This window comes from Aedes aegypti, chromosome 3 (assembly GCF_002204515.2).
Source record: "Aedes aegypti strain LVP_AGWG chromosome 3, AaegL5.0 Primary Assembly, whole genome shotgun sequence".
In the NCBI taxonomy this organism is placed as follows: Eukaryota; Metazoa; Arthropoda; class Insecta; order Diptera; family Culicidae; genus Aedes; species Aedes aegypti.
In genome coordinates, this window is record NC_035109.1 from 373,465,006 (window position 1) to 373,483,048 (window position 18,043).

At 40.2% G+C, this 18,043-nt stretch overlaps 1 protein-coding gene across 5 annotated transcripts in view; it reads right to left on the bottom strand.

The window, feature by feature from the left end:
• LOC5574210 (insulin-like receptor) overlaps nt 1-18,043 on the bottom strand; it is a 255,669-nt gene that overhangs the window by 178,605 nt on the left and 59,021 nt on the right. For all 5 annotated transcript variants that reach the window (XM_021851493.1, XM_021851492.1, XM_021851491.1 and 2 more), the window contains one exon: nt 14,588-14,719. In XM_021851493.1, the coding sequence (XP_021707185.1) occupies nt 14,588-14,719 (132 nt within the window). The remainder of the gene's footprint in view (nt 1-14,587; nt 14,720-18,043) is intronic.

Consider the following 18,043-nt stretch of genomic DNA (forward strand, 5'->3'; position numbering starts at 1 on the left):
TTACAGGTTCCATTGACCGAACAACTTCCAGGGAACTTGGACTGTCGGTGAAAATGAAGAAATGCTCGAGTGGAAGACAACTAATGTAGATACTCTAAGCTGTAGTGTTTTGCTAGCTGCTCAGCAGTATATACAGAGCATGGCTTTTGAACCATGAGAAAGCGCTATGAAAATGTCATGATCACCGAAAACAGTGATATCAGCTGTATTTGACCCACTGTTGAACCCTCGCTGACATGCCCGAATAGATTAGAAAATATGATAGGGATGAAATTTGAACGAAACTGTTCTGATGTACCATGGATACCTATAGATCTACTACAGAGGAACCGTGAAAGTCTGGGAAGTTACCAAGATTGATGTTAACCGAAGCTAGGCTGACCTCCAGCGTCGTGTACCAATAGTGTAAACTCATTGATTGGTCCAAAAATATCTCCAGGAATTCGGATATATACGAATTTTTGCTTTATTAATCACTCCACAAATTTTCACTAAGGATACCTCTAGATGTTTCTCTAGAAATAACTCCTGCCATAAAATCCATAAATATCTACAGGGCTTTATCTGAGAATGTATAATTTCATTCTAAGAAACTTTCAGGAACATATCCATAAAATCTTCCACGGATTTCGTGGTTGCTACTCCAATAATGTCAGCTCAGCTGCACTTATACAAGGAACCTACCAGATTAATGCTTGGGACTAACATACACCCTCAGTGTATAAGTGCTGGTGATTTTCTATTTTTAGGCAACAATGGCGCCTGCCACGTCAGACCAATGAAGGGATGGGGAAGGATATTATGTTGCTTTTGAAACTGGTACACAGTAGACCGGATATACCCCTGCATCTACGCCAGTTCATGGTATAGGAGGGGTAAGGTACTTTTATGGCAGAGAGACTTGATTTTGGTTAGCAGACGGCCTGTATCAGGCGCAAGGAAAGACGTTCTATAATGATGAAAGAGTGGAAGCTTAGGGAAACGGTTTCTTGTATTACACGGGATTGAACCCATGACCCTCTGCTTATAAAACAGAAGCGGGAGCCATTAGGCCACCAACCCCGTCATTCCACATTTTAGTTTTCTCCTTGTAGTTTGGGTTTCTCCGTGAATTTATCAAAAATTCATCAATTAATTTATCGGGAAAATTTGACTCGCTGGATAACATTATTATTCATGATTTTCTTGAAATTCTCTCATGCGTTTTTTTTTAATTAGGATTTTTTCCTAGAGATCCTTTACTCTTTCAAAAAATGTTACACAATATTCGGCTCTTCTGGACCAACACACATGAGTGTAATTTTTATACACCCAAAATTTTTTTTCTCCAATTTAATGACACACAGAGATGCTTAGGATTGTGCAGCTTCCTAATGTGATATATACTTTGAGAAAAAGTAGAATAAATCAGCCCTGGAGCAGTTTTTCAGAATGTGTTAAAATTGCACACATGATGTGTTGTTCCAGAAAAGCTTGATTCTGTGTAACATCATTGAAACGTGTAAGGACATCTTCATGATATTTCGGACTTCGGAAATTGTTTTGACAACACCAGACATTTCTCGCCGGATTTCGCCAGGGGTTAGCACCGGTAATTGGTTCTTACAAGATAGTCGAGCGAGATGTCCAGAACGTTTGCAAGTTTTACTCAAGGACTTTTTCAGGAATTTTCCCCGAATTATTTCAGCAAGTTCTCACACTTTAATCAATAATTCGATCAAAAAGTATCCATTTAGGGAAAACACCTGAAATTTCATGTTGTCTCTTCTTAAATTCCTCCATTAATTATTTCAGAAATACCTTCCACTACTGATTTCTGCAGGTAACTCTGCAGGAAATCTACTAAATTTGTATTGAGACGTCTATTTAAGTTCGATTTCGCGAAATCAACATAATTTTTTTGTATTCAATTTCAACTGTTTGTACTACGATTGTTGAGAAAATTTTCCGGTTTACGGTAATGGCAGAGTTCTACTGCAGCTGTCAAAATTCTACCACAGGCTTCGAAATATTCTATCATTGAAGCAAACACATTAGTCATAGTATGCTTGATAGAGAAAACGCTATGAAAAATAGCAACAAACAACAATCATCAGGACGGTATCCAAGGTATCATTGCAGCCTACTGATGATATACCAGTGCAAATGACAGCTGCGGTAGCTTTTCGTTGAACCGTAAAATGAAAAGTTTTCCCTAAAATTGCAATACTTCAACCAGCTACTCAGAGAACGTAAATCTGCATTCGTATGTGCAACGCTGTTGTATTTTGTACATCACATGTGAAAAAAAAACCTAGCTTTTCATGCGATCGACTAAATCGGCAAAACTTTAACTTTCGCAAATATATTTTCTTTCTTTTTCTTCTGGTTTGTACAGAAACTTAAATTTGTTTAATGGTATCATTAAAAAAACAATTAGAGAAATTCAAATAGTCCTTCAAGTTATCTCAGATATTTTTAAGCATACAATTACTGATTCATCATAAAACTCATCTACGATTTTCTTAATGAATTCCTCCGAAAATTCCTATAAATAGTTTTCCAAGTTCTTTCTGGATTTTTTTACGACTTGCTCCAAATATTCGTTCAGTGTATTGCCTACAGTGTAAAGTATTAGTAAATTATGTAATCCGGTCTTCATCCCGTACATGGGCAATATCAGACCCGAAATCGGTCGATTTTTAGGTGGAATATGTGAAGAATGTTACATATCAACAGGTATTTTTAAATATTTTCAGTAGAAATCCGCAAAAAATCCATGGAGAAGCACCTAAAAGAATCCCAGGAAGAACATGATGGAATCTTTACACAAATCTAGAGAAAAAAATCCTTGCATTAGCTTGGAGTAATACCCGGATGAATTCTAAGAATTACTTATTAATACGTATCCATAAATTAATTACTAAAAGCAGTCCTGAATAGATTTTTTGCCTGGAGAAAGCCCTGGAGGATTTCTGTAGGAGTTTAGAATGTTGGGAGGAATTTGTGAAGAAATTCACATATCATTCGAATACATGAACTTTAATAATCAAACTCGTGACAGATTTTTTTTAGCAAAATTGCTGTTCATGAAGAATTTATTGGTAAAAACTTTTTGAAGATTTTGAAGCAGAGGTGCAAAACGAATTACTTGAAGCTTTTCTTAACTCTAGTACACCGTTGGAAGCCCAGAGACGAACCAACCATGAGCTAAGAGTCTTGACAAGAGTTCACAGCTTCGGCCTGAATGAACGGATAATTTAAATTATTCCCAAGTGATTCATTGTATAGCGACAAACATGACGTTCCGCCACTTCACAAAGATTGACAAATTAACTAGCAGATCACAAATTAACAAGGGCCACACTTATGAATCCTGCACATCAGCGTTGAAAAATAATTATTGTTTTTTTTTTTTTGTTTGTAATTCGGCCAAACGGCATTCGGAGTTTTATTTGATCCTTCGACCTTGACGCTTGCTCCTGCGGGGGCCGGCGATGAGAGCAAGATCAAACATGTCGCGCATCGGTCGAGTAAAGTGAAAAAGTGCCGCGTTCGATTAGTTCTTTTTGATCTTTCGACGTTGACGCTTGCTCCTGGGCAGTGCGTCAAGAAAGCCCGATAAGTCGTCAGTTGTTTTCCCTCTCGGGTCGCGCCCCTAATTTCTCTGAGTGCTTTTATATAGCCGAGCAAACGAGTGAAGCTGAAAGTGGATTTCTGCTGCTCAAGGATGACGGATCAATTGGTGAGCTCGTTTCATGCTGCTATTACTAATCTATAAAATATGCATGACTGCACCTTTAATCGTTAAAACGTTGAGGCGTAAATATGATTTTTCAACAAACTTTGAAAGGTTCGTCACTGTTAGTGTCGACATAAACTCTGATTAATAAATCATTTATGCCTAATTTTTTTTTCAAAACTCCTTTTTCTTTTAATCTTCATTTTTGTAATTAAAAAATACTTTGAATGATATGAACAATTCAACAATTGAATTCAACAAACTTTGAAAGGTTCGTCACCTTAAGTGTCGGCATAATTTTTCTCTACATAAATATTGTTTATATCAAATGAAAATATTATATTTACATATAAGCATGTTTCTATCTCACAAATAATCATTTATCAAGTCTTATCAAAGTGAATCCAGTGACCCAACGATCCTCCCCATTAACAAACATCCATCCCAGTAACCTTTGTGGAGATGCAGAGGCAAACACGGTCTCCAAATAACAAAGGTTACATACTCACATTCCTTCCCTAAATCCCACCTGACTGCAAGGACGTAGCCGGCGCCGTTATTGACCATGTATAAATAGAGGCACTGAATTATGCACACTGAAGAAGATTATGGCCAATCCCAGCCGAACTTCTAGTTGATTCTTTGTGCATTTTCACTGACTTCGGTCAATCACGGAATAGCAACCATTGATATGTGTAGTCAGTCTAAGCTAAGCTAAGCTAATTCGGCCAAACGGCATTCGGCCTAATGGCTGGACTCCATATTCCAAGAGTGCGATAACTGAACAAATCATATCACAATCAGTGGCGACTTGTAACCTCACTTTTTATATGATCTACGACCCTGAAAATGACTAATTTTTCATTTCGAGTATAGGTATTGTTATTCACCGAAAAAAGCCAATAAATTTTCATAATAATAAAGTCATGCGGTGATTAAACCTTATAAATGTCTTCGCAATTTGTATCATATTTGACGTTCACTTTGTAGACAGCAACCCACTGCACGCTCATCCAAATCTACTCAAACATGAGTGACTCCGACTCACTTTGGTAGTATTCTGATAGCTGTCAAAAGTGATAAGCTTTATTCTATTGAAGTGAGTAACTTTCTTAGCCGAGTGGTTAGAGTCCGCGGCTACAAAGCAAAGCCATGCTGAGGGTGTCTGGGTTCGATTCCCGGTCGATCCAGGATCTTTTCGTAATGGAAATTTCCTTGACTTCCCTGGGCATAGAGTATCATCGTACCTGCCACACGATATACGAATGCAAAAAAGGCAAATTTACTAAAGAAAGCTTTTAGTTAATAACTGTGGAAGTGCTCATAAGAACACTAAGCAGAGAAGCAGACTCTGTCCCAGTGAGGACGTTAATGCCAAGAAGAAAAAGAACTTTCTACACCTCTTGACAAAAAAAAACGTCTTAACTCATTTGCGGGTAACAACCTACAAATCCCACTCACTTTGTAACTGTCAAAAACTTGTAGAAATTTTAGGAAATGAGCTGTAACATGTGTGTTTTTTAGTATAATATTATGTTTAAATATCGCTTAACAAGTTTCTAGAAAACTTTAAGCCATATTAATAGTACATCCATGGTGAATCGAAATACACTCAGTTTTGAGTAGATTTGAACGAGCGTGTAGGGTTGTTCTCATCTGACGTTTCGGAAGGTACACGGAAAACATAATTCTCTATTACTTTTTCTAATCGGCGTAAGTAACTTCCAGACGGTTTTGAAAAAAATAATTCAGAAGAATCACAACCTGTCTTCTAAAACTGTTTTAAAATGAATCACCTTTTTGACATTTTTTCACCGTGTACATTGCTTAAATTTTGCATTCAAACAGCTCGCGTTCAAAAACTAGGGAGTTCCTATGATTTCTCACAAAAAATTTTATGACAAAATGATAAGCCGTTTTATTCAGTTACTTGCGACGTTTTTCTACCAGTGTAAAATCGACTCAAGTAGTGTTTTGTTTTGATTCGTGGTTAAGTCACTTTGTCTCTCCGGCGAAAGTAGTGGTTAGGTTGCGAAAGTTGAAAATCTTACTTTCGTCGTTTTGTAAATCCGGAAATTCAACGTTCTAAAAGTGAAAAATCGAGCTGGTTCAGAGCAAAACGTGTAGAATTGTGTCTGTGAAACACATATAATCGATAAAGTAAGTTTGTATACTTTTTTTACTTGAGTCTATATGAATAAGTTTTCGAGAATTCACTCGGAATGTACACTGTTAAAAATAATGAAGATTACACGTCATGTAAACTTCATTCATGCAATGTAAACATGACGTCATGTAAATTTAAGTCTGATATCATGTAAAAATGTGTTATATGTCATGTAACCACTCAGGATTCTGCTGGATTACATGACATATAATTGAAGTTTACATGACATATCATGAAAATATCCATGATACTCCACGCTCCAATTATGTGCATTATATGTCTCAGAAATTTACACGTTTCGTTCGAACTGTGTAAGTTGAAAAGCGCAAAAAAATAAAAGAATTTGTTATCAATACAAAAAAAAAAGAGGAAACGTGTATTTCTGACGTAAACTTAAGCATTCGTTACTAAAATTTATATGGGGCGTAAGGACCCTATTGGAAAGATACTTGTAAAATTTAACTAAGTATAATAAACGCTTTATGATATGCCTTTACCTTGTACCTAATCATCTTTTTGCTTGATATTTGGTTAGATGCCATAGTGAATTAAATTGCGATTGGATCATTCAATGAAGGTGTCTTCTCCAGCCAAGTTAAGATAGTTGGAAGTCAACAGACATCTTTCTCCCTAAGCACCCGTTGCAGGTTCCCCTCCCGACCCAAAGCACTGGACCACATTTGAACACGGAGCAAACAACAGCGCCTCAAACAAGAACGCACATTTCACACGCCACGCATATGTCATTTTATTGTTACACATAGCTGATCTTTTTCACTCCCCGCTTTTCGCTTCGGCTCGCTCTTTTCCTTCTCTCCCTCTCCGCGTGCGTTGCTTATCACCGACGGACGAAATGTGGCATCGTCATCGTGGAAGAACCGTTCGTTCGTTCGTTCGGTGGTTCGCTGAGTTATGAATACATATCGAAGTTGTTGTTGTCGTCGTCGTCGAACACTTCGAAATTGCTTCATCCGGACAACTCTAGGGGGAGCATTCCGTCTTCGGTTTGACTCGTTGCGAACCCGAGTAAAAGTGGTCTTATCGTGATCCGATCAGTCGAATAGTAACGAAAGATTATTGAGTTCGACTTTTCGCTCCGCAATGTTTTATCGGATACCTTGAGCCCTGCATCGCTTATTCGAAGAAGCTTTTTTCCGCGGGTCTCCATCAGAGGAGGACGGGATTCGGAATGCCGAGAGAAACAGACAAGTCGTGCGTTTGTTTGTGCGTTGGACGGTCGGCTTCCGGTTCTACTGCCCCACCCTTCACCACTACAGTCCCCTTTGCCGAATGAAGTTCGCGCCTTTCTAGATGCATGCATGCGGTCGCTTGTCCCTTCTTCTTGCCCTGGTATGCACACGCGCGCGCCATGTCAACCCAATAACAAACGAACGCACATTCTATGCGTGTACACGGTAGGGTGGTCCATAATTATCAAACTATAAAATCTTGAGTTACACTCCCCAATTTGTTCATTTGGACCCCTAGAAGCTACTGTGAAATTTTGAGCGGAATTCGTCAACTCTAAAGGGGGACTAAACGAGGTTGAAGTTTCTATGGAAAAATATCGATCAAATATATGGAAAAAAATATTCCAGCTACATTTTTGGCCACATCGTACGCTGTAATATTAATTGAATATTCCCCTATCAATAAAGAAATAACTGTAACAAACCCGAAGTCTTTTCCTAAAGAAACTTGAAAAAATAGGGTGTAACTTTAGATTTTTTTCGTATAAAAATGGGCCACCTTATTGTACAGTCCTCATCGGCGGGGGCCCTATTCATCGTATTGTTGCTCTCGTCCATAAAGTTCGCGCCCGCGTCCCTTTCGTTGCAACAATGATGTTGTTGATGATGATGGCAATGGCGGTGAGCTGCGCTTTTTCCTACCGTCGCCGTCGCCTAATAAAATGTGCTTCGTCGTGTAATGGGTTTATTGTTATTGTTATCGACCAGACCCGAAGTGACGGCGCTGATGGCGATGGCGATTAGTCACGATTCGGGAATTTCGGTTCAAGTGTTTTGGGTAAATGAAGCGTTTTGCGGTTGGCTTTTGAGGGGGGGGATTTTGGGCCGCCGTGTCATCGAAAGGGAATCTTGTCGGACTAGTTTGTTACAAACGATTCATGCGAAGAATTGGTATAATGACACGAAGTAGCGTTGTATTGTAAATTTTCTTCCGGAATCCGACAAGAATTCTCTCTCAAATTTGACAAAGAGTCTCAGGCGAAATTCAACAAGTAATCCATTTCTGAATCCGTCTAGGATTTCCTTTGGAATCCGACAAGAAATCTCTGCCAGAATCCAACAAAAAATCAATTTCGAAATCCTACAAAGATTCCCTTAAGGATCCGATAAGGATTCCCTTATTTATTTCTGGAATTCGACAGAGATTCCTTTTCGAAATCCGACAAGGATTCCTTACAGGAATTCGACGAAGATTCCTTTCCGGAATCCGACTAGGATTCCTTTCCGGAGTTCGACTAAGATTCTTTTCGAGAGCCCGACGAGGATTACTTTTCGGAATCCGACGAGGATTACTTTCCAGAATTCGACAAGGATTTTTTTCCGGTATCCGACTAGGATTTCTTTCTGGAATCCGACGAAGATAACTTACCGGAATCCGACAAGGATTCTTTTCTGGAATCGGACGAGGATTTCTTTCCCGAATCCGATGAGGATTTCTTTCCTGAATCCGATGAGGATTTCTTTTTCGCTATCCGACAAGGAATCTTATGAGGATTCCTTTCCGGAATCCGACAAGGATTACTTTCTGGAATCCGATGAGAGATATTCTCTTCGAAATCCGACGAGGAAATCTTTCCGGAATCTGAAGAGGATTCCTTTCTGGAATCCGAAGGGGATTCGTTTCCGGAATCCAATGTGGATTCTTTTTTGGAATCCGACAACGGATTCTATTCCGGAATCCCAGGAATTCTTTCCGGAATCCGAGGAAGATTCCTTTCCGGAATCGAATGTGGATTCTTCTTCGGAATCCGACGAGGATTCCTTTCTGGAGTCCGACTAGGATTACTCTCCAGAATCCCACGCAGATTTGTTTCCGGAATCCGACAAGAATGACTCCAAAGAATCGGACGAGGATTTTTCTCCGTAATCCGAAGAGGATTCCTTTTCGAAATCCGATGAGGAATCCTTTTCGGAATCCGACGAGGATTCTTATCTGGAAACTGAAGAGGATTTCTTTCCGGAATCCGACAAGCTTTACTCTATGGAATCCGACGAGAATTACTTTCCGGAATTTGACGAGTATTTTTTCCGGAATCCGATGAGGACTTCTTTCCGGAATCCAAAGAGGACTTCTTTCCGGAATCCGACAAGGATTACTCTATGGCATCCGACAAGGATTCCTTTCTGGATTCCAACGAGGATTCCTTTCCGGAATCCGACGAGGATTTTATCCGGAATCTCACGAGGATTTCTTTTCGGAATCCGAAAAGGTTCCATTTCCGGAATCCGACGAGGATTTTATGCGGAATCCGACGAGGATTTCTTTCCGGAATCCGAAAAGGTTCCATTTCCGGAATCCGACGAGGGTTCCTTTTCGGAATCCGGCGAGGATTTCTTTCCGGAATCCTAAGAGGATTTATTTCCGGAATTCGAAGAGGATTCTTTTCCGGAATCACACGAGGATTCCATTTCGGAATCCGACGAGAATTCCTTTCCGACATCCGACGAGGATTACTCCACGGAATCCGATGAGGATTTCTCTCCGGAATCCGACGAGGACTATTTTCTGGAAACAGACGAGGATTTTTTTTTCCGAATCCGACAAGGATTACTCTGCGGAATCCGACAAGGATTCCTTTCCGGAATCCGACGAATATTCCTTTCCGAAATCCAACGAGGATTCATTTCTCAAATCCTTAGAGGATTCCTTTCCGGAATCCGACGACGAATTCTCTCCAGAATCCGACGAGGATTCGTTTTGGGAATCCGACGAGCATTCTTTTCTGGAAACCGATAAGGATTTCTTTCCGATGAGGGTTCCCTTTCCGGAATCCTACGAGGATTCTTTTCCAGAATCCGAAGAGGATTCATTTTCGGAATCCGACGACGATTTCTTTCCGGAATTCAACAAGAATTTTTTTCTGGAATCCGAAGAGGATTCCTTTCCGGAATCCGACAACGATTTCTTTTCGGAATCCGACGAGGATTTCTTTCCGGAATCCGAAGAGGAATGCTTTCCGGAATCCGACAAGGATTCTTTTTCGGAATCTTATGAGGATTTCTTTCCGGAATTCGACGAGTATTCCTATCCGGAATCTGAAGAGAATTCATTTCTGGAATCCAACAAAGATTCCGTTTTGGAATCCGATGGGGATTTCTTACCAGAATCCGACGAAGATTTCTTTCCGGAAACCGACGCGGATTCTTTTCTGAAATCCGCCGAGAATTACATTCCGGAATCCTACGAGGATTTCTTTTCTGAATCATACGAGAATTCCTTTCCGGAATCAGAAGAAGATTCCTTTCCGGAATCCGAAGAGGATCCTTCTTCGGAATCCGACAACGATTTATTTCCGAAATCCTACGAAAATTTCTTACCGGAATCCGAAAAGAATTCCTTTCCGGAATCCGAAGAGAATTTCTTTCCGGAATCCGAAGAGGATTTCTTTCTGGAATCCAACAAGGATTCCTTTTTGAAATCTGAGGAGGACTTCTTTCCGGAATCCGAAGAGGATTTCTTTCCGAAATCCGACAAGGATTCTTTTCTAAAATCCGACGAGGATTACTTTCCGGAATCCTACGAAAATTTCTTTTCTGAATCCTAGAGGATTTCTTTCCGGATTCCGAAGAGGATACCTTTCCGGAATCGGACAAGGATTCCTTTCCGGAATTCGAAGAGCATTCTTTTTCGCAATCCGACGAGAATTCCTGTCTGGAGTCCGACGAGGATATCTTACCGGAATCCAACAAGCATTACTTTCCAAAATCCGACGAGGATTTCTTTTGTAAATCCGATGAGGTTTCCATCCCGAAATCTGCCAAAAATTCCTTTCCAGAATTCGACGAGAATTCTCTTCTGGAATTCAACATTCCTTTTCGGGTCCAACTAAGAATCTCAACCGAAATCCGACAAGAGATTCTTTTCATAATCTGCAAGGATTCCTTTTCGTAACCCGACAAGAATTGATACCCTGGAAAGGATATCGATGATGTCCTGACAAGGATTAATGAAATCTTGAGAATGATTTCAATGTACTCCTCAGAAGGATATAGACGAACTTCAGAAGCATATATAGGAAATCCTCAGAAGAATTCAGAGAAAATTCTCAGTATAACTTCTACGAACACTCCAAAAAAATCCACAGAAGAATTTCGAGGACATCCGTAGAAAGATTCCAGCAAATTCAAGGAACTACTCAGAAGAATTTCGAAGAAACCCTCGAAAGGGTCTCAAGATGGATTTTGAGAAAATTATCACAAGGATTTCGAGGAAATTCTTCTTTAAAGAAAAATGTGATGACAATTTCAAGCAAATTCTGATGAGAAAATTGAGGAACATTCAGGAAGACATTGAGAAACTTGGGCTTGAACTTTGGGGAAATTCAAATAAGAATTTTAAGAAAATCCCGACGAACATTTGAAGGAAATCTTGACGACGATTTCGAGGTGATTCTTATGAGGTTTCCAAGGAACTCCCTGTGAGGAATTCGAAGAAAATTCTGGCTAGAATTTCCAGGATATCTTGAAGAGAATTTCGAGGAAATCTTAGTGAAGAATTCGAGAAAATCCAGATGAGGATTTCGAGGATATCTTGAGAAGAATTTCGAGGAAATCAATCCTGACAAAGAGGTAATCATAATGAGATTTTGAGAAATTTCGAGGAAATCCTGATGATAAATTCACGGCAATTCAGACGAGGATTTTGAGGTCATCTTACCAAGAATTTCAAGGAAATTCTGATGAGGGTTCCGAGAAAATCGTGATGCAGATTTCGAGAAAATTCTAACAACGATTTCGAGGAAATCAATCTTGACAAAAAGGTAATCTTCATTCGAGGAATTCGGGGCAATCCCAGCTAAGATTTCGAGGACATCTTGACGAGAATTTCGATGATATCTCAATAAGCATGCCAAAAAAGTCCTGATGAGAACAAACTCCTTACAAAAACTACGTGGAAATCCAGACGAGTAATCCTGATAAGGTTTTCAAGGAAATTGTTGCGAGAATTTCGAGAAAATCCTGGTAAGAAATTCGATAGAAACTTGGCGAGGAATTCAAATATATCTTAACGAGAATTTCCAGGAAATCTTGAATTGGGTTTACAGAAAATCGTGATGCGGATTTCGAGGACATCAATACTGACAAAGAGATAATTTTGAGTTTTTAAGGATTTCGAAGAAATAAAGCCTGATCAAAATTTCAAGGAAATACTGACAAGGATTTCGAAGATTCGAGGAAATCTCGACGAAGATTTCTAGGACATCTTGACGATGATTTAAAGGAAATCTTGATGAGGAATTCGAGGAAATACTGACAACGAGTTCAAGGAAATCCTGACGAAGATTTCGAGGAAATCTTGACGAGGAATTAGAGGAAATCCTGATGAGGGTTCCGAGGAAATCCTGATGAGGAATTCGAGGAAATGCTGACGAGAATTTCGAAGGCATCTCAATAATAATTTCGAAAAAAATCATGATGAGAACTAACTCCTTACGAAAATTACGTGGGGATCCAGTCACGGATGTATGGGAAATCTTGACGAGGTTTCCGAAAAAAATCCTGACAGAGATTCCAAGTAAATCCTGACGAAGATTTCATGGAGATATTGAGCAGGATTTTGAGGTAATCCTATCAAGGATTTCAAGAAAATCCTGAAGAATATATCTCCGGAAACCTGATGAGAATTTGGAAGAAAGTCCTGAAAGGGACATAAGTACAAATCTGGGAAAGATGTCAATGAAAAACTGAGGGATTCAATGGATTCTTAACCGGAATACGACGAAAATTCTTAGCAGAAATACGACAAGAATTTTCTTCTAGATCAAGACAATTATTATATATTGAAATTCAACGAGAAATCCTTTTCAGGGCTGTGTTTGTCACATTTATTCACATAAAATTTGACCATAAAATGTTTAAATAATATTATAACCATCGCTGATATGGTTATCTTATAGTCAAGAACAATTTATCCAAGAATTCATCGTTGAAACCCATAGCCTAGATTCGAGATCGATCCCAACTAAAACTCGACTCTCTACTAGTGAATGCCATGGAAATTTCCACAACCATCCCTTATTTCTGCAAACTTGCTTTCGCAACGAATCCATCGCATCCGCATCGGCATTTGCGCTATATTTAGCGCCTCTGGTTGTGCTATTTTTGGAATCAGCCAAAGACGAAGACGATGGCGACGAAGACGACGACGTAAGTATATCTACAATGCTCCGCGTACCAACTCTCCCTAAATACGAACGGTACATTCCCGATTTCAGTCAATGAAGTTTTGCTGGGAGGAAATGGGAGGATGGTCGTCGTCCCTAGGCGAACTAGATGTTTATTTGCATTACTCGCAGGCTAAATTTAGGCGTCGCTGATGTGTATTGGAAAATTTGTTTCACGCACTGGATCTCCCCTGATTGATTGTGTAAATTGGGACGCGAGCGCGTCAATGGTTACGGTGTAAGTCACGCGTCATCGATTCAGTTGAGCGTGAATGATAATTAAATGTGATAAGATCGAAAAATGTTTGAAAAAGCTATATAATAGGTATAACCAATTGATTGATATTAAAATCTACTGTAATACTTTATAACCATAGCTGCAATGGTCATCAGCAATCAATTTGTTCGAAACGCTCATGTGACATCGTTGTTTAAGCAATAAACCTCGGATCAACCAGTTTGAATCTTATTGGGAACTATAGAAGAACGATAGCATATACAGTTTTCAGATATTTGATTGATACAGTACGATATTTACGAAAATATACAGAACTTTATCTTAAATGGTTCCTTTTGTGTTGTGTTGAGTGTTGCGAGGCAAATTTAAGTCTACTGTGCGATAGCAAAAAAAAAGAGCAAAGAAAGGTTTGACCAATCGTCCAAAAAATCCAATATGCGAATAATCATCCTAAATGGTAACGATAAGCGTTATTGTTATTTTATGGTAATGATCAAATCCTACATTTCCAAAGTAGCATAAAATAGCCCAAAAAAATTCCCAATAAAAAAATTGCAATTTGTCAAGGATGGTAGGTCATATGATACTTGTACAATTATACTATAATAAATATAGTTTTTCCGTGAAATTACTCATTTCAAAGCACAAATTGCAAATTGCCACCCAGAGTTTCCGTCCAAAACAGAACACCAAACCAAATAGTTACGTAATTAATCATATGCGAATACTCCAGCGTTTGTCGCTTTTGCAGAACGAAGTCGTCGTTGGGCGCCCACAGCACAGTTGAGCAAATCCGCGAAAGAAACCCCCCAACTGCCCTGGCACATGGCTTGGCTCAACAGTTTGCCGACAATTCGCGGACACGGCGGCCGGCCACCCATCGAATTAGGCAGCTGGCGCACCATAATGGGATTACGGGGCGCTTTCGCAATCGCTCTTCCCTCTGGGTGTTCCCGTTGGCGATGGCGCCCAACACATGTCCCCCCGCCTATCGAATGAACCGTTCTACATATGGTGACAACGATTCGTTCGTTCTTTGGCGCTTACCTTTATGTAGTTGTTCGTTCCGGGCACGGTCATTGCCTTCCAGTCGATGGTGTTGGCGAAGCACAGTTTCGGGTTCTTCTCGATTCGAACGCCACCGCGGGTGATGTCCATCAGCGAAATTAGGCCGATTTCCTAAAGGGAAGATAGAAGGAGGATAACGGTTAAAGTTCTGAAGTGTCGGATTGAAAATGTGTAAACAGGACAATTATGATGATCAGACAAAAATGTGGAAAGCTTTTCAGAGGAAAAGAGTGGAAATTTCAAAAAAGGATTTCGGCGGAATTTTTAAACAGAATATGAAAACATTCTCTCAGATATATTAATAAGGGATATCGAGGAAGATAAGAGAAAATTTTTGAGACAATCCTCAAAAGATATCAAAGTTCTTAAAAATCAATCAATAAAAAAAATAGCACCTTCAGACGAATTTCCAGGAAATCATTGGAAATATATCGTCGAATTCCTCATATGAATATCAAGGAAGTTCTCAGCATAGCATAGCATAGCATAGACTGACTGTACATGTCAATGGTTGCTACTCCGTGATTGATCGGAACTGGTAAGAATTGCACTACGATCCAAATGAATAAGGGATTGAATATCAAGGAAGTTCTCAGCGAGACTTAAGAAAAATCGGCATGAGGATTTCAGGCAAATCCTCACAAGGATTTTGAAGATTCTAAGAAATCCTGAAGAGGATTTTGAGGTTATCCTGAACAGGATATCGAGGGAATCCTGTCGAGGATTTCGAGAAAATCCGAATGAGCACTTCGATGAAATTTTGACGAGGATTTTGAGGAAATCCTGATGAGGCTCAAGGAAATCCTGACAAGCATTTCGAGGAAATTCTGACGAGGATTTCGAGGAAATTTTGACGAGGACTTCGAGGAAATCGTGACGAGAATTTCGAGGAAATCCTGACGAAGATTTAGAAGAAATCCTGACGAGGATTTCTAGGAAATCCTGACGAGGATTTCTAGGAAATCCTGACGAGGATTCCGAGTAAATCCTGACGAGGATTCCGAGTAAATCCTGACGAGGATTTCGAGGAAATCCTGACGAGGATTTCGAGGAAATTCTGACGAGGATTTCGAGGAAATCCTGACGACGATTTTGAGAAAATCCTGACGAGGATTTCGAGGAAATCCAGACGAGGATTTCGAGGAAATCCAGACGAGGATTTCGAGGAAATCCTGACGAGGATTTCGAAGAAATCCAGACGAAGGTTTCGAGGAGATCCTGACGAAGGTTTCGAGGAGATCCTGACGAGGATTTCGAGGAAATCTTGAAGAGGATTTCGAGGAAATCCTGAAGAGGATTTCGAGGAAATCCTGAAGAGGATTTCGAGGAAATCCTGAAGAGGATTTCGAGGAAATCCTGAAGAGGATTTCGAGGAAATCCTGACGAGGATTTCGAGGTAATCCTGACGAGGATTTCGAGGAAATCCTGACGAGGATTTCGAGGAAATCCTGATGAGGATTTCGAGGAAATCCTGATGAGGATTTCGAGGAAATCCTGATGAGGATTTCGAGGAAATCCTGACGAGGATTTCGAGGAAATCCTGACGAGGATTTCGAGGAAATCCTGACGAGGATTTCGAGGAAATCCTGACGAGGATTTCGAGGAAATCCTGACGAGGATTTCGAGGAAATCCTGACGAGGATTTCGAGGAAATCCTGACGAGGATTTCGAGGAAATCCTGACGAGGATTTCGAGGAAATCCTGACGAGGATTTCGAGGAAATCCTGACGAGGATTTCGAGGAAATCCTGACGCGGATTTCGAGGAAATCCTGACGAAGATTTCGAGGAAATTCTGACGAAGATTTCGAGGAGATCCTGACGAAGGTTTCGAGGAAATCCTGACGAGGATTTCGAGGAGATCCTGACGAAGGTTTCGAGGAAATCCTGACGAGGATTTCGAGGAAACCCTGAAGAGGATTTCGAGGAAATCCTGACGAGGATTTCGAGGAAATCCTGACGCGGATTTCGAGGAAATCCTGACAGGGATTTCGAGGAAATCCTGACGAGGATTTCGAGGAAATCCTGACGAGGATTTCGAGGAAATCCTGACGAGGATTACGACGAATTCGTGGCGAGGATGTTGAGAAAATTCTGACGAAGATTTAAAGAAAATCCTGTTAAAGATTTCGAGGAAATCCTGACAAGGATTTCGAGGGAATCCTGACGAGAATTTCGAGGATATCCTGACGAGGATTTCGAAAAAATCGTGATGAGGATTTCGATAGAATCGTGATGAGGATTTCGAAGGAATCGTGACGAGGATTTCGAGGAAATCAGGATAAGTATTTTGCAGAAATTCTGACGAGGTTTTTGAGTAAATACTGACGAGGATTTCGAGGAAATTCTGACGAGGACTTCAATGAAATCCTGATGAAGATTAAAAGGCAATCCTGACGAGGATTTCAAGGAAAATTTGACGAGGATTTCCTCAAACGAAGAAACCGTGACGAGAATTTCGAGGAAATCCTGACGAGGATTGCGAGGAAATCCTGACTAGGATTTCAAGGAAATCCTGACTAGGATTTCAAGGAAATCCTGACGAGGATTTCAAGGAAATCCTGACGAGGATTTCAAGGAAATCCTGACGAGGATTTCAAGGAAATCCTGACGAGGATTTCAAGGAAATCCTGACGAGGATTTCAAGGAAATCCTGACGAGGATTTCAAGGAAATCCTGACGAGGATTTCAAGGAAATCCTGACGAGGATTTCGAGGAAATCCTGACAAAGACTTCAAGGAAATCCTGACTCGGATTTCGAGGAAATCCTGACGAGGATTGCGAGGAAATCCTGACGAGGATTGCGAGGAAATCCTGACGAGGATTTCGAGGAGATCCTGACGAAGGTTTCGAGGAAATCCTGACGAAGGTTTCGAGGAAATCCTGACGAGGATTTCGAGGAAACCCTGAAGAGGATTTCGAGGAAATCCTGACGAGGATTTCGAGGAAATCCTGACGCGGATTTCGAGGAAATCCTGACTAGGATTTCGAGGAAATCCTGACGAGGATTTCGAGGGAATCCTGACGAAGATTTCGAGCAAATTCTGACGAGGATTACTACGAATTCGTGGCGAGGACTTTGAGAAAATTCTGACGAAGATTTCGAGGAAATCCTGACAAAGATTTCGTGAAAATTCTGACGAGAATTTCGAGGATATCCTGAAGAGGAATTCGAAGGAATCGTGACGAGGATTTCGAGGGAATCGTGACGAGGATTTCGAAGGAAAGGTGACGAGGATTTCGAGGAAATCAGGATAAGTATTTTGCACAAATCCTGACGAGGTTTTTGAGTAAATACTGATGAGGATTTCGAGCAAATTCTGACGAGGACTTCAAAAAAATTCTGATGAGGTCTTCAAGGAAATCCTGACGAAGAAAAAAAGGCAATCCTGACGAGGATTTCAAGGAAAATTTGACGAGGATTTCCTCAAACGAGG